At 35.2% G+C, this 18,225-nt stretch overlaps 1 protein-coding gene across 3 annotated transcripts in view; it reads left to right on the top strand.

Annotated features, from left to right (window-relative positions):
- Nucleotides 1-18,225, top strand: part of LOC136035685 (reelin-like) — a 538,294-nt gene that overhangs the window by 472,952 nt on the left and 47,117 nt on the right. For 2 of the 3 annotated variants that reach the window (XM_065717615.1, XM_065717614.1), the window contains exon 43: nucleotides 11,247-11,514. The exons of the other annotated variant lie outside the window; for it this stretch is intronic. In XM_065717615.1, the coding sequence (XP_065573687.1) occupies nucleotides 11,247-11,514 (268 nt within the window). The remainder of the gene's footprint in view (nucleotides 1-11,246; nucleotides 11,515-18,225) is intronic. 3 annotated transcript variants of the gene reach the window in all.

The following is an 18,225-nucleotide window of genomic DNA, read 5'->3' as shown; positions in this document are numbered from 1 at the left end:
ATCACTTGGAGTGGAGAAATCGGGATGAAGCTTGGTGGATAGAATAAGCAAATGTCCTTGATACGTGATTGACGGAACCGTACTGGATTCGTTCTTTTAGGGGAGTTGGGGGGAGGGGTTCAGTGATTTGGCGAGTTTGGTGCTTCTGGACGTGCTAGGATCATGAAAATTGGTAGGCGTGTCAGGGAGCTGCACAAATTGACTTGATAAAGTTATTTCCCCAGATTCGACCATTGGGGGGGGGGGGGGCTAAAAGGAGAGGAAAAATTAGAAAAAATTAGGTATTGATAACTTACGAGTGTGTGATCGAATCTTAATGAATTTTGATATTTAGAAGGACATCGTGACTCAGAGCTCTTATTTTAAATCCTGACAGGCATTAAGCCTCTTATTTTCCTTTCAAATCAATCTATTGATTCGTAGAATTTTGTTAGAGCTCATACCATATGATCTCTTGGCTCTTAGCTCTTCTTGCCTCGTCAAAAGTGTCATATGAGCTCTTAGCTCTTGTTTAAATAATGACGAAGACCACACTGCCTTTCCATAATACAACAACAAAAGAGAGAATAATGAGGACTTTTTTCCCAAGACAGTGAACCAACAAAACCTATTTGAATATTTCGGCCCTATATCTAAGGGCCGTCTTCAGCAAAAAAAAAAATAAAAACAATAAAACACTTACAATAAATGTTCTCAGTTAAAAATCCATTTGTTTTTTATTTTAAAATAGCCTTGGCATCATTACTTCTTAACGAAAAGCTCAGCCAAGACTATCAAACAGTTCGTGGTAACGAACTGTAGTAAGGAGCGATCCGGCTCAATAGTAACCAAAACTCAAAAAAATTGAATTTTGATATCAATAGCTACATCAAAAGAATCGCATTTTAATGCTGATTTTAAATATATAAGTCTCATCAAGTTTAGTCTTAGCCATCAAAAGTTACGAGCCTGAGAAAATTTGCCTTATTTAGGAAAATAGGGGAAACACCCCCTAAAAGTCGTAGGATCTTGACGAAAATGACACCATCAGATTCAGCGTATCAGAGAACCCTACTGTAGAAGTTTCAAGCTCCTATCTACAAAAATGTGGAATTTTGCATTTTTTGCCCGAAGACAAATCACGGGTGCGTGTTTATTTGTTTGTTTTTTTGTTTTTTTTTTGTTTTTTTTCCCCAGGGGTCATCGTATCGACCAAGTGGTCCTAGAATGTCGCAAGAGGGCTCATTCTAACGGAAATGAAAAGTTCTAGTGCCCTTTTTAAGTGACCAAAAAAATTGGAGGGCATCTAGGCCCCCTCCCACGCTCATTTTTTTCCCAAAGTCAACGGATCAAAATTTTGAGATAGCCATTTTGTTTAGCATAGTCGAAAATCATAATAAGTATGTTTTTGGGGATGACTTACTCCCCCACAGTCCCTGGGGGAGGGGTAGCAAGTTACAAACTTCAACCAGTCTTTACATATAATAATGGTTATTGGAAAGTGTACAGACGTTTTCAGGGGGATTTTTTTGGTTTTGGGGGTAGGGTTGAGGGAGGGGGGCTATGTGGGAGGATCTTTCCATGGAGAAATATGCCATGGGGGAACAAAATTCGATGAAAAGGGCGCAGGACGAATCTGGTCACGTTAGAAAAAAACGTCAAATTAAGAGCTTAATATACAATGCTGGGTCTTCGGAGCCTCTCTATTATGGAGTATAATTTGAAAATAACACAACTATACGAGCGATAAAACATATATACCACAACCATAACTACTGCTAAGAGATAACACAACTATAAAGCGAAAACAGGTGAAAACTAACGGGAAAATAAACGAACTAAGAGGTGGAAGGGGCCCAGAGAAAAACTATAATCCTTTTTCAATTTTGAGCCTAACTTCCGCAAAGGAGTAATAATGTCAGAAGCCCCGAAATACCGAATTATTTTCTTTTCAATCAGTTCGTGGTAAGGAACTGTAGTAAGGGGCGACCCGGCTCAATAGTAAACGAAACTCTAAAAAACGGAATTTTGATGCTAAAAGATACATCAAAAGATTCGAATTTTTACGCTGATTCTAAATATTAAGTTTCAATTAATTTAGTCTTTGTTATCAAAAGTTACGAGCCTGAGAAAATTTGCCCTATTTTGGAAAAAAGGGGGAAACATCCATTAAAAGTCATAGAATCTTAACGAAAATCACACTATCGCATTCGGTATATCAGAGAACTCTATAGCAAAAATTTCAAGCTCCTATCTAAAAAATATGGAATTTTGTATTTTTTGCCAGAAGACAAATCACGGGTGCGTGTTTATTTATTTGTTTTTTTTTTTTTTTTCCCAGGGGTCATCTTATCGACCAAGTGGTCCTAGGATGTCGCGAGAGGGCTCATTCTAACGGAAATGAAAAGTTCTAGTGCCCTTTTTAAGTGACCAAAAAATTGGAGGGCAAATAGGCCCCCTCCCATGCTCATTTTTTTCCAAAAGTCAACAGATTAAAATTTTAAGATAGCCATTTTGTTCAGCATAGTCGAAAACCATAATAACTATGTCTTTGGGAATGACTTACTCCCCCACAATCCCTGAGGGAGGGGCTGCAAGTTACAAACTTTGACCAGTGTTTACATATAGTAATGGTTATTGGGAAGTGTACAGACGTTTTCATGGGGATTTTTTGGTTTGGGGGGTGGGGTTGATGGGAGAGGGCTTTGTGGGAGGATCTTTCCTTTGAGGAATATGTCACGGGGGAAGAAAAATTCAATGAAAAGGGCGCAGGATTTTCTAGCATTACTATAAAAAAAAACAATGAAAAAATAAACATGAAAACGTTTTTTTCAAATGAAAGTAAGGAATAGCATTGAAATTTAAAACGAACAGAGATTATTACGCATATGAGGGGTTCTAAAAATACTTTAGCATAAAGAGCGAGGTATTTAGGAGGAGATAGATACCTCGCTCTTGATGCTAAAATATTTTTAGTGATTTCAACTATTTATTCTACGGCCTTTTTGATTCAGGGGTCATTCTTAAAGAATTGGGACAAAACTTACGATTTAGTGTAAAGAGCGAGGTATTAACGAGGGTACAAACCCCCTCGTACACATAATAAAAATATAAGAATATAAAAGTTTGTTACGTAAGTTAATTCTTAAGTTACGTATATTTTTTACTAATAAAAACGTTCGTTGAATATTAAAAGTTCTAGTAGCCTTTTTAAGTAACCGAAAAATTGGAGGGCAGCAAGGCCTCCTTCCCCACCCCTTATTTCTCAAAATCGTCAGATCAAAACTAAGAGAAAGCCATTTAGCCAAAAAAAAATTAATATACTAATTTCATTTCAATAATTTATGTGCGGAGAGCCAAAATCAAAAATGCATTAATTCAAAAACGTTCAGAAATTAAATAAAAAAAACTAGTTTTTTTAACTGAAAGTAAGGAGCGACATTAAAACTTAAAACGAACAGAAATTACTCCGTATATGAAATGGGTTGTCCCCTCCGCAGTCCCACGCTCTTTACGCTAAAGTTTTTCATTGTTTTAAAAAGTAGAATTGTGGCAAAGAGTCAAACTTTAGCGTAAAGAGCGTGGGACTGCGGAGGGGACAACCCATTTCATATACGGAGTAATTTCTGTTCGTTTTAAGTTTTAATGTCGCTCCTTACTTTCAGTTAAAAAAACTAGTTTTTTTTATTTAATCTGATAAAAGCTAACATATTACAAGATAAAAAGGTTCAATCATTTCACTAACTGTATTTATTAAAAATTGGAATGATTTCTTATTGCGATATTTGCCTGCTCTGCAGCTAATCTGATAGTTCTTTTGATATTGGGCTTGTTTTTGTTCGTTCCTATTTTTGTTTTATTTTGAATTAGATTATTTTCTATAATTAATTTTGTGTACATAGGGTTGAGTGTGATATTCATTCACATTCTACGAGACAGTCCGATATAATTCGTCGTCCGCTTACTATTACCCGTAGATCTCAATTTTCTATTCGACATCTAGGACCCCATGCATGGAATTGTTTACCTACGACTTTGAGAAATATGGATAGTTTTCTTGAATTTCGGCGGGAATTAAAGCTATTTTGCCTTAATATTTATGATTTTGATAGTTGAGTGGACCTCAAGTGGAGCCAAGATGTTGGTTTTGATTTTGGCGATACTGGTAAAGTGGTTTTAGTTTATTTTTGTTTTGTCTCTTTTGAACTGTAATTCCGTTTCGATTGAAATGCAGGGTAATTGATTTTTTTTCTTCTTCTTTTCTTTTCTTTTTTCTTTTCCTTTTCTTTTCTTTTTATTTTTTTCTTCTTTTTCGTATTGTTTTTATTTGTATGTGTATTGGGGTTGTAAGCCCAAACAAGCTTTGCTTCGGGCCATTTGCTTGTTTTGTTTTGTTATTTATATTAATAAACCCATCTTTCTCTCTCTCTCTCTCTCTCTCTCTCTCTCTCTCTCTCTCTCTCTCTCTCTCTCTCTCTCTCTCTCTCTCTCTCTATTCACCCAAGTCTCTATTTAGGGTTGTATTATTATTTAAGTTTCGTTTGATTTCGATTTCCTCATGGACAGTTTGTTTGATTCCTAGGTCATTGCTAATTAGAATTGTTTCGTCAAATAGAACATAATGGTTTGGATTTTCAAAAATATGATAACTTAAAGCTGAATCGAAAGATATGGAGTATTTTTAGATTTTAATGCTTTTTCAATACTTTCTTTGTGTTGCTGCAATCTTGTTCCTAAATTTTGGTGGGTTCGACCAATGTAATAATTTCCGCAACTACATGGTATTTGATACACCCCTCGTAGACGAGTAATTGGGGTTTTATCCTTACCAGAATTGACAAGATTCATTATACTTAAATTGCTTGTGAATACAACACGTAAATTGTTCTTTAAACAAACTTTTTTCAGTTTTGAAGTAATTTTCGGAATATAAGGTAGGTAAATCGTGCTTGTGGGTTTATTCGAATCATTTGCTGGTGTGGAATTTAAGGCTTCAGAAGAATGCATCTTTAATCTTTGAGCAATAACAGTATTTATGAGAGAAATTTGGTACCCGTTGCCAAAAAGTATGTCTGTAATAAAATTTAATTCTTTTTTAACATACGGCTCTGAACAGATATTAAGTACTCTAGCCACAAGAGATATTACCACACCTCTTTTAACCTGTGGAGGATGGTTAGATTTGAAGTGAAGGTATCTATTATTATGCGTAGGTTTCCGGTAAACCGTAAAATCAAGTTTATTCACACTGCGTATTATCAATACATCTAAAAAAAGTATTGTTCCATCTCTTTCGGTCTCTAGAGTGAATTGCAGGTTTCTATCGTAAGTATTTAAATGTTCTAGAAAACCTTTAAGTTCAATTTCGCATGTTCTAGAAAACCTTTAAGTTCACTTTCGCCATAATTCAAAACTGAAATTACGTCGTCCATGAAACGTCCCCAAAACACATGATTAAGAAAATACGAATCTAGGGCCCAATTTTCAAGATTCTCGACGAAAATATTTGCGAGTAGGCCTGATAGAGGTGTTCCCATAGGAAGGCCCCTTACCTGTTTGTAATATGAATCTCGAAACTGGAAGTGCATGGAATATTTGTTACATAATTTAACCAAATGCATGAGAACATCAATGTCTAGACCTATTGCTGACTCTTCAATTAGATGGTAATTGTTTTCCAGTTTATTTTGTAATAATTGTTCAGATTTTGAAACATCAATACTAGTATACATAGACACTATGTCAAAGCTGCTTAATATGGAATTTTCAGAAATGTCTATTTGTTTCAATTTTTCTACAAGATCAACTGAATTTTTTATATAAGATTTTTGGGAGTGAAGCAATGGTTTAAATGCAGTGCATAACCATTTTCCAATGTTTGAGGCAGGTGATTTTGTACTAGCTACAATGGGTCTTAGAGGAATGCCTTGTTTGTGCAATTTTGGTAATCCATAAAACTTTGAGCAAAAAACACCACGAGGGAGGAATTTATTGTACAACTGTGGAGTGATTCTGCCATTTTCTTTCAAAGTTTTTAATTCTTTTATTACTTTTTGAGCAAATTGATCAGTCTGGTCACGGGTTGATTTAACATAAGTGGTTGTATCATTTAAATGTAACTGAATTTTACCATCATAATCAGTTTTATTCATAATTACTATGGAGTTGCTTTTATCGGCTTTAGTGATTATTATTGAGGAATCCTTACGGAGTTTGTTCAAAACTTTTGTGTCATATGATTTTCCTATTGCGTTATTGGGAGAATTAGGAAGTTTTAATGAGGTGTTGTAAAGAGTGTTAATTAAACAAGATCTAACTGTATCCGGGTTTGAAACAAGAGCCATTATGTTCTATTTGACGAAACAATTCTAATTAGCAATGACCTAGGAATCAAACAAACTGTCCGTGAGGCAATCGAAATCAAACGAAACTTAAATAATAATACATCCCTAAATAGAGACTTGGGTGAATACACACTCAACCCTATCTACACAAAATTAATTATAGAAAATAATCTAATTCAAAATAAAACAAAAATAGGAACGAACAAAAACAAGCCCAATATCAAAAGAACTATCAGATTAGCTGCAGAGAAGGCAAAATCGCAATAAGAAATCATTCCAATTTTTAATAAATACAGTTAGTGAAATGAATGAACCTTTTTATCTTGTAAAATGTTAGCTTTTATCAGACAGTCTTGGCTGAACTTTTCGTTAAGAAGTAATGATGCCAAGGCTATTTTAAAATAAAAACAAATGGATTTTTAACTGAGAACTTTTATTGTTTTTTATTTTTTATTTGCTGAAGACGGCCCTTAGATATAGGGCCGAAATATTCAAATAGGTTTTGTTGGTTCACTGTCTTGGGAAAAAAGTCCTCATTATTCTCTCTTTTGTTGTTATAGCTCTTGTTTTTTATTGCTTTAAAAAATAGAGCTGTGAGAAAGAGTCAAACTTTAGTGTAAAGAGTGAGGTGTTGAATAGGAGAAACCCCCTTCATATACGCAATAATTTCTGTTTGTTTTAAGCATTATTTTCACTCCTTTCTTTCTCTTGAAAAAACTTGTTTTTTATTGAATTTGTGATCGTTTTTCAAATAATGCCATGAAATTTGACCTAGTCTTCACGGGAAAACCCCCTCACCATAGAAATATCCTCCAGACAATGCAATCCCAGTGAAAATTTACCCTGGACAATTACTCTTAACCACTCCGCGCGTAAAATTGAGACGGAAGACAGAAAGAAAGACATATAAAAAGAATTTTGAAACTTTCTTTTCCCATGGAAATTCCCCGGTGGAAAAATCCCGAGCAGAAAATCTGTCCCCTCTCCCCATCCAAAATGTATGCTTGCACCCCAATAAAAAACACTATGTGGAAACAATGGGCAAATTCTATAACTTAAGGACCTTTTCCCCTGTGGCTGTGGGGGGGGGGAGTCTTTTTATACCCAAAGACATAGTTATTGGGTTTTTCAACTATGATGAACAGAATGGCTATCTTAGAATTTTGATGTGACGATTTTTCGAAAAAAAGTGGCGGGGACTGTGGCTTAGTTGCCCTCCCATTTTTCATCACCTAAAAAGGGCTCTAGAAATTTTTCGTTCAAATGAGCCTTTTTCTGACATTCTAGGACCACTGGACCACGTATCAATCATCTTTCTTCTGGCAAAAAAAAATATAAAAGTTCACATTTTACAGATAGGAATTTGAATTTTGTTCCAATTCTTTAAGAATGCCCCCTGAATCCCAAAAGCCGTTTCATTAGAATAAATACCTCTTTTGAAATTGCTCTAAATAGTTTAGCGTAAAGAGGGAAATATTGACGAGGGGTGAATCCCCCTCATATAGATAATAATTTCTATTCGTTTTAAGTTTTAATGCTGCTTCTTACTTTCAGTTGAAAAAACTTACTTTTTTAAATTTAATTTCTGATTGTTTTTTAAATTATCCTTGAAATGCAGCGCCCCCTTCTTGAAAATTGTGGGGATTAAATTGTCCTAAAGGACATAGTTATTAGATTTTTTGACAATTTTGAGCAAAATGGCTATCTCAAAATTTTGATACGGTAACTTTGGGGAAAATGAGCGTGGGAGGGGGCCTAGTTGCCCTCCAGTTTTTGTCACTTAAAAAGAGCACTAGAGCTTTTAATTTCCGTTTGAATGAGCCCACTCACGAAATTTTAGAACCACTGGATAGACATGATCACCCCTGAAAAAAAAAACAAAAGAAACAACAAAACATCAACACGCATCCGTGATCTTTCTTCTGGCAAAAAATACAAAATTCCACATTTTTGCAGAGAGGAGCTTGAAACTTCTATACCAGGGTTTTCTGATGCGTTAAATCTGACCTTGGGATTTTCATTAAGATTCTATGACTTTTATGGGATATTTCAACCGTTTGATAACTTTTTGAAAACAATTGCAACTCTCAAAGAAAAGGCTGGTTTTTGAATTCTACGGATATTGAAAGGTATTACAAGTCAGTCTATTTAAGCTTGTGTAATTTGAAAAGCAACAATTTCGTTTATTTTAAGCTTCCCTTTCGCTTTTTTCCCAACAGGAAGAATAGTTTGTTTAGATGAATTTCTGCTTATTTTGTTTCTTTTAGAACATACCCACTAAACCTTGTAAAAAAAAAATCTTTGTTTAATTTAGCAGATGGAACTACAAAAATCAATATATTTTTTTTACAAAATGTTCAGTAACAGTTTACTTTTTACTTTTTTATATTCTCCCACAAGGTGTTTCCAACTGTTTTACATAAGTAAAGAGTTTTAGGGCATAAGTTATCGCCGATGTCTTTGAAAATTAGTACATACAAAATCCATTATTTCTATAAGGATTGGTAACAAACATTTGCATGCTTTTGTTTTTTTTTAACGCGTGAGATTATGTATGATACTTCATGATGGAGCAAATTAAAATGTACTTATAAGAGGCAGCAGTTTTTACGAACCATTAAATTTGTCTTAGTTACCCTCTGTCTTAGGTACCCTCTAATATTCCGAGGTATTCTTAGGTACTCTGCCTTAGGTACCCTCCGAGCTCTGGCAGAAAAACAAAGTAGAAAGAACTAAAGAGATTAACTGTTCCCTCTTTTTTTGAAAATGAAGCCTCTAGTTAGCCTCCAAGCCTCCAGGCCTCTAGTTAGTAGTTTTGGACCTATAAAAATAGATTGACTTTTTCAATATCTACATACCCATCATTTTGACCCCCTCTTTTTGACAAAAGTGAGATATTGTAATACGTAACGGCAGAAAACAAGACTGTATTGTGATACTTAAAAACGATCAATTTCATTACTTAAAACATTATCATCTAGTGAGTGTTCATTAACAAATTTGTTATTGATTATAGCACTAGATTCATTATTAGTAAATGATTTACAAATAAAGACAAAAGTTACCACAGTATTTGCATTGTACTGTGAGGATCAATATCGCAACTGTAAAACTACTTTTAAGGATTGGGGTGGGTTGAAAACTTCCTTTTTACGGTTTTAAGTCGTAACAAATTGATTCTTTATCTTAGAAGTTCTATTTTCTGATATTAAATTCTCTTTTGAGAAAAAAATATTTGTGGCGGCGCAAAATAGCAGAATGCGCCGCTTTGATGCAGCATAATCCCTTTTCTTTTTGCTTAAAATGAGCGCTGAATTTTATGATCTGCATTCAAATTAACCCTTTTCAAGTGTTCTACGATCACAGGCTGATTGCTATCGCCCCTAAGAAAAAAAAATGAAATACTACAAAAATTAATGCTTCACATGTAAAAAAAGGTTTTCCCTATTTGCTCAATCTGGAGATTTTTTTCCCATAACATTGTTTTCAACAGTCGTAATTTCAACGGTGTACTTATTGTTTCAATTCGCAAACATTTTGAGAGGTTTTAGTTTCTTTGTCAAAGCTCTTGATGAATCAGATTTGTAATAAGTTATTATTGTTAAAGAGGCCCTAGGCGGTTAATCATTTTGATTAAAAGCTTCCGTCAATCAATTGACTCAAGCATATCTGGTCATCGAGGAGCCTGTTTGACGCCTGAGTCAAGCATTAACGGTGATTGATAGAATGTTTTGTCAGTCAGTCATTTTGATCAAAAGCTTCCGTCAATCGATAGACTCAAACATGATTGGTTATCGAGGAGCCTATTTGACGCTTAAGTCAAGCGTTAATGGCGATTGATAAAATGTTCTGTCAGTCAATCATTTTGATCAAAAGCTTCCGTCAATCGATTGACTCAAGCATGATTGGCCATCGAGGAGCCTGTTTGACACTTGAGTCAAGCGCTAACGGTGTTTAATAGAATGTCTTGTCAGTTAATCATTTTGATCAAAAGCAGTCGGTTAGATTAGTTTTAGTCGAGCTTGAAAGGCTGATTGAAGGCTTGATTGAAGATTGATTGAAGCACACGTCGATAGATTGACAGAAACTTTTGATAAAAATGGTTGACCGTCTGGGGCTTCCTTTAAATCAAATCTGTGTAATAGTTATTATCGTCTCTTTAATAGCAATTTCTTGCCAGTTCTGCTTTACGCAGCTGGAACCTGGTACTGGAACTAGGAAGAAGAGAGAATAATTTTTGCTTTTTAGAACAAGTGTCTCAGACGAATTTTTAACATCCAATTGAAGCAGAAGGTTACCAACCAATCCAGCCGTGATAAAGAAAAGGGGGAACAGACTCTTGTTACAGATGTAATAAAAATTCATCTAGGGAGATATCTTGACCACATACTACGCACGGGCATTTCTGACTTACTGAATGTAGCGCTCCACTGGCAACTATCAGGTACTTGCCGTAGAGGCAGACCCAGAAACACCATGCACCAAGCGCACCAGACAGATCTGCGGAACCTAAAAATTCCAATGCAGCCTCAGCAGGAGGATATACTTGCAGCAGAAATTTTTTGGGAAAATTGGTGGCTTCTTCTTGATGCTCTGGATGCCTCTGGGGGCACAGGGAGGTTTAAGGTCTAAGACACGGCATTTGTTATCATTCCTCAACCTACTTTTAATTGTGAATTTTTTTTTTTCATTCAAAGGTTTTTTCTCAAAATATTATTCTCAGCTTTCATTACTATTGGCTGCAATGCTCTCTTTAATAAGTTGCAGCTATTGCTGCATTCAAGACACGTGCTACTAGTCAGCAGTGGCATCATTAAAAAAAGAAATTAAATTTTCTTGGGTTCTTATTTTTCAAGTCTGAAATCATTGTAATTGAAATTCAATATTTGTTTGATATTTTTTATCTTATATATTATTTTTTAGTCTGATATGAGGGACTCGTTTAACAATACAGACATGACGTCTCACTGGCGATTCTTAGAAGGCACAAAAATTGGACAATTTTGTAGTGAATTCCTAGAAACACCTTCATTAATATTTTCTGGAAAACAACGGCGATTAGCTGAAACTCAGCCACTCAACTTAGAGAGTTCATCACTTATTTATTTCAAAATTATACTAAAGGGAAATGAAACATGTGGCTCTGGAAGCGGTAGCACAAATATCAATATCGATTTTTCTATTGATGGTGGTAATTTTCCTTTCTCGCTCTTCACCATTTGTCCGCTTTTGTTTACTTTTAAGAACGATATTCAGGTCTGAAGTAAAACATTACTCACTGAAAAAACAAAGGAATGTGAGATTAAATTTGGTTGTTTAATTGTTTAATTGGAGGTTCACACAACCATATATATTTCAGAAATAATCAAAAATCAAAAATTCAATTTTTAACGAGAAATGTTACTTATATATTCAAATTTAGAGTTTTTGGAATTAAATAGCATTTCATTAAGAGAAAAGAGATGTCTGGTTGAAAAATCAGCCAAAATAGACACAAAACTAAATAATAATAATAATAACAAAATAAAAACATAATAATAATAGGCACAAAACAGCAAAAGGATTTTAGCTTAACTTTCAAAGTTGATTTGTTTTTGAAGTTTGAAAAATAGCTAACATTTCAGTTCTTATAGACACAAATGTTATCAAATTTAACGAGTTAGTTTTGTTTATTTTCATTTTTCAATATGGCAACACTGGCAAAATTGGATAACGCCCTAAAAAATTTTGATGCAATGAAAGAAAAAACTTAGAAAATTGTGGTTCTCAGGTAGGAACAGACCTATGATATGTCCGGGGACAATTCTTTTCGTATATTTAGGTGTCCTTGGTAGTTTTTGGTCAGTGTCTTACAAGCGTATACATTCGAACGAAAAGCTGACATCTTAAAAAATAAGCAAAATATTTTGGTAAATAGTCTCAATTTTTAACATAGACGCACGATGAGGAATATTCATTGCGCCAGACCACCAAATAGTATATTCAGTGATACTGTGGTAGCTTAAATTTTGATAGTAATTCTGCTAATGCTCTGATAAAATAAATAAAGCTTCTTGAAATTATCTTGCAATCTATAATAATTCCCTAATAAACAGTAAAAAGTAAGTGTTAATATGAAAATAAATCATAGCTCATAATGTGGCTTAAAATTCAGCCGTTTCCACCGTTAGAAATTTTATGTCTTTCCAGTCCCTATCAGTGTAATCTTTATAATTTTTCAAAAGGTAAGAGTCACTGAATTTACCATGTACATGTTTTGAGTGCCCTACGGTTCACAAGCTGTAATTCAAACCCTTCAAGATAGAGCTCTGAAAAAACTTTTTTATTGTGGACATTTGTTAGTTTATCTCTACATCTTATTATGGCCTGTCCCAACAAATATTCATGGAAGGCAGTTAATTGCTGGTAAATATTTCGCAGTTCATACAATTGACTCACCGAGAAAGTGGACATACAACTCGATGCCTTTTTTTATGTTCTTTACGAATAAAATATTCGCTTCTATCACAAATTCATATTTAAGCACTTTTTGACCTAACCTAACCCAACCTATATAGCCAAACCTGACTACAAATAATTTTAGTGCTGAGAAAACTTTTTTTATTTTCAACAAAATTTTGTTGAAAACGACCGAAAATGCATACTTTAATCGAAAATTTGGCGTCGAAGAAAAAGAAAACGGCATAAACCGCAACAGTGCTCTGCCAAGCACTTCTTTTTTTTACTTAAGTACAAGTACCAAGTACTCAGAGAAACTTTTACTAAAGTATAAGTTCTCTGAGTTCTGAGTTCTTTATTTAACATTAAAATCCATAAACAAAAAAATTACTTCAAGACAATCTCCCCCGTAAGGCTCCATGGCCAGGAAAGAACAGGGGAGAAAAAAATACCAACAACAAAAAAATATAAACAAAAACCAAAAATTGAGTCGCCCACTTTAATAATCTCCAAAAAATGACAAGCTAGGCAGGGGGTAGCACATGATTTCACCAGCTCAATTAAATATCCAACTCAATCCAGAGACATCAACTCCAAGGGAAACCGGAATAAAAAATAAAGACAAAAAAAAACAAAAAAACAATAAACAAACAAAATTATTTACTAGCTAGAAAATCTCTAACATAATTTTTTAACATACCAAACGAGTGGCAGCTTCTTACGAACTCTGGGAGCGTGTTCCAGATCCTGTTGCAAGCTGTCAGAGGGTTGAAGTCAGACCTCATTGACGGTGTGTGAAGAAGCAGTAAATTGTTGGAAGTGCGGAGATGATAAGTCGATTGATCAGAAACAAAATATATATTATTACATAGGACAGCAGGAAGACGGCCGTGCAACTGTAAAAAAACGAAAGAAGAACAAGAAACAAAATAGAGAGATTTCAAATCAAGCAAGGGTTTAAGTGAAAAACGGTTAGTTTCCTGAATAAGAGTCCTTGCTTTATCATAAAGTTTTGAAAGTGGCTTCAGAGACGAGGGAAAAGTTGACATCCAAATAACAGAACAATATGAAACATAAGACTGAACTAGGCTGCAGAACAAGAGTCTAAGAATCGACCCTGGAAATATATATTTGAGCTTTCTAAGGATTCCAAGACTCCTGGAGACTTTCATTTTAATCAGGTCAATATGATACTTGAACGAAAGATTTTCGTCAAGCAAGATGTCTAGGAATCGAACGTAACGATCCTTAGGTCTACTTAGAGAACCTCTTGATACATTTATTTCATTTAAATCAGGGCAAGCCTTTGAGACTCTGGAGAAAATGAGAAAACATGACTTTTCGACATTTAAGGCAAGAAAATGTACATCAAACCACTGGATAACTCTTTCAAAAAGGGCTATCATCCTTGAACGAAGATCAGACTCAGTTTTACCAGTTGTGCCAAGAGTACTGTCATCAGCAAAAGCAATAAGTGTATCCGGTAAGGACAAACTCTTGTCACAGCTAGTAACGAATACTGGTTTACAAAGACGACAGCAAATGGTAGGTTTTAAATTTTTAACCCCATTAATAAGGTCATTGACGTAGATTAAAAAGAGTATCGGCCCAATGACGGATCCTTGTGGAACACCAAACTCTATTCCAGAAGGATTAGAAAAGTCCGGATGAACCGAGAAGACTTGACCAGATAAATATGATAGAAACCATGAATAAGCATTCCCTCTTATTCCAATATGGGACATTTTCAGAAGAAGAATCTTGTGTGTTAATGAGTCAAACGCTTTTCGAACATCAAGAAAAAGAACAGCAGGTATCAAACCAGAGTCAAGAGCTGAATTTAAATAATTCAAGAGAGTTGCACATGCATGCTGTTGAATGTTTGGCCCTAAAACCAAACTGAAAATCATGAAAAAAGAGTTTAGAATTAAGAAAATCAAGAAGTCGAGAAAGCATAGCTTTTTCAAAAATTTTACTAAACACTGATAAAAGAGATATGGGACGATAATTTGCAGGATCATTCCTTGATCCACCTTTAAAAAGGATGATAACACGAGCACGCTTTAGAGCACTTGGGAAGACACCATTTTCAAAAGAACGATTGACAAGTCTCGTGAGGGCACACAAAATGACAGGAAGAATGAACTTGACAACCTTAGTCGGAATACGGTCTGGGCCAGAGGATGAAGAACCCCTCAAACAATTGACAATTCTGGCTATTTCAGCTTCAGAGACAGGTTCCAATGCCATTGATTTAGGACAAGGTGGTCCTAGATAAGACCTAAAATCAGGTAGATAAGAAGAAGGACTTACAGAAGAGGCTGTAGTTTTGCCGATATTAGCAAAATAGGAAGTAAACGCATCTTGAACTTTTAGCTCACCCTCTACATTTTTCCCGTCAATCACAACACTTGAAGGGACAGAAGGAGGCAGAAAAGATGGCCTGATAACAGAATTGATTACTTGCCATGTCTTCCTAATGTCTTTACCGCACGCAGAGAATTTTCTATGATAAAATAACGATTTAGCTCTTCGACAAAGCGAATTGTAAACTCTTCTATAAGCTTTGAAAAGTTGAAGCCGAGAATCACGCGAAAATGGCTTAGAGCACCTGTATGCCTTCCAAAGATAATTTTTCTTCCTCCAACTTTTAAGAAGTCCAGGGGTCATCCAAGGATTCAAAGGGGTTGTTCCCTTCGATGCTGGATTCGACTGGGGTGCATTACATGTATCAAAGATAACTTCTTTCAAAGAATCATAAAACGAATTAAACAAAGAATCTATGTCAGATCCATTTTTAGAAATACTCCACGAACGACCTGCCAACCGTGACCTAAGAATATGCAAGCCCTGATCATTAAATTTTAAAGAAGAAAAACCAGCTTCTTGGCTCCTCCTTGGCAACGAATCGGAAAAATCATACATGGAAAAAACAGGAAAATGGTCTGATATATCACTCATCAATATAGAATTTCGCACCAACGTCAAAGATGAAAAAATATTATCAAGCAAAGAAGCGGTAGTGTTAGTTATGCGAGTTGGAATGCATGCAGAAGGTAGTGTTCCACAAGCGAGCATTGTCGAAAGAAAATCCAAGGACGAGGATGACCTCCGGTCACACAAATTAAGGTTGAAGTCGCCCATAATTACAAGTTCACATGAATGAAGTTGGATTATTTCCAAGACCTCATCAAGAATCTGAAGGAAAGAGGGAACAGACCCACTAGGAGACCGGTATATATTACCAACAATCAAAGCTTTAGCTTGGGTTTTAATCTCAATAAATATGGATTCAAAAATTCCTTCTTCATTTCTTGACAGGTCATGTCTAACAGAGTACGGAAGACATTCCGAAACATAAACAGCAAGGCCACCTTTAGCCATCCTACTTCGATTCAAATATTCCATCTTGTACCCAGGGAGATGCAATAGAGATTCGTTTTTTGAATCAAGGAAAGTCTCACAAAGACCAATGAAGTCAGGGTGGCCACTACGCACTATTTTTTTCAACTCATCAAACGAAGAGCAAAGACCCTGAACATTAAGCTGAAGTACAGAGAATCTACCATCTCGTTTGGATACTCGATCTAAATCAAATACGTATTTACTACTAACTGAAAAATTGGGATTTGATGGTGATTTGTTAGACTGACCTACTGAATTATTTATCAAACTAAGAACATCAATTGGGTTATTTTGAAGATGAGATAGTCGCTCACCCAAGGAGGAGATGTCACCCAAACTAGAGTCAGACAAATTAAAAAAAAAATACAAACTATGATCCATCATGCGCCACCCACCACCCAGCTTGGCATCTTCATAGCAATGACATGTGGACAGCAACTAGGCAAACAGAACGATGAACTCATTTTTTGTGAAAAAAGAAACTGAAACAGAAAAAATAAAGGCCAAAAACAGAAAAATTGAATAAGAAAAAAAACTTGTATACAAAATGAAAAACAACAAAAACATAACTAAATCTCCCAATCCAGGAGAAAAATTTATATATCATAACTTACGAAAAAAACCAAAACAACAACAACTAACAAACATCAAACAAATCACTAAAAAAAATGAACAAATCACACATATAAATCATCACCTCCGACTATCACAGCGGGGGAGGGAACCACAGAGGTCGCATTACTAGATAGTTTAAAGGGATCAAAACATGAGTCCTCTATTCGCAACCAAGTCTTACAAGTATTAAGTACTTCTATAAAATATACTTAAGTAATAAGTACTTTCGAAAAAGTACTTCAGTACTAAAGTTCTCAAGTACTAATTTTTTACTTACAGTAATTAACAAGCAAAACACTTCTTTAATATCCATTTCCCTTCCAAATAGACGATATCAGCAAGATTCTGACGAGTATCGACCACTTTTCAGAAAAACCGACAGTTTTCATGAAAAAAATCAACTAGTTTCACGAAAAATTGAATTTTAGTTCCATTAAGATATAAAAAGAAAAGAATAAAAAAAAAATATTCATTATAGCTTCAACAGAACTTAGCTTAATTTCTTTCTTGCTCCTTTCAAAAGCAGAAGCTTTTCAAAAACACCTTATCCAAGCATGTTTCTTTTGGAGTAAAAATTCCACCACCTACCAAAAACGAAGTTCTGCACTTGCTGACGAAGATACAGTTGTACTTCCTAAATGCTTTCATTACCCTTGGGTACGCTTTGAGCACAGATAGTTCCTTTCGCCTCTCATTCAAATATTAAAAAGCCTCCACCTTCACAGAATTGGTTTCACGGCCACGGTTGCCAGATTTGTCACGAATAGTTTCTTCATCACTAAGATCATGGTATCCATCTCCAGAAAAACAGCTACCTTTGTCAGCCTCGCAAGTACTTCTGAAATCTTCCACCTTTTTTGCTTCGTCCATTAAGATTTCAACTGCTACATCCTTCTGGCTATCAGGAAACCACTTCAATTTGAAGAAAGGATGACTTTCTGTGGCAATAACATAGTCTTTTGCATGAAGAACTCTTTCGTCTGGGATCATGGGGAATCTTTTTTCGAGACCCACAAGTATAGCATATACCGAAGGCTGGCTGACTTTTGCCAAATCTTTCAGGTTTTTGAGCTTCCTTTCAAGCGATTTGATTAGGATAAATAGCACCAAAATAGAATTTTTCCTCTCCCTGAAGAACGTCCAATGCCACTGCTACTGGCTCCACAATTTTTATGTATTCTTCAAGAATTTCAACATCACGATAGGCTAGCCTTGGTTTCTGCAAAGAATCACATACGTTGGCAAGCTTTCCAATTTTGTGACAATCCATCAAACGTTTGACACTTTCATACTTCGAGTTCCGCCTAGTTACCACTGGTTTTAAAAGCTGTTTTTGTCATATACTTCTTTCACAGCATCAGTAGTTTTTGAACTCTTATTCACGGCATCCCAGAGAGCAACACACTTCGAGAAAGTGCCGTGGTATTGCCTCTAATATGCAAAA

This window comes from Artemia franciscana, chromosome 14 (genome assembly GCF_032884065.1).
Source record: "Artemia franciscana chromosome 14, ASM3288406v1, whole genome shotgun sequence".
In the NCBI taxonomy this organism is placed as follows: domain Eukaryota; kingdom Metazoa; phylum Arthropoda; class Branchiopoda; order Anostraca; family Artemiidae; genus Artemia; species Artemia franciscana.
The sequence above is the reverse complement of the archived record's forward strand: the minus strand, read 5'-3'. Positions and strand labels throughout refer to the sequence as shown.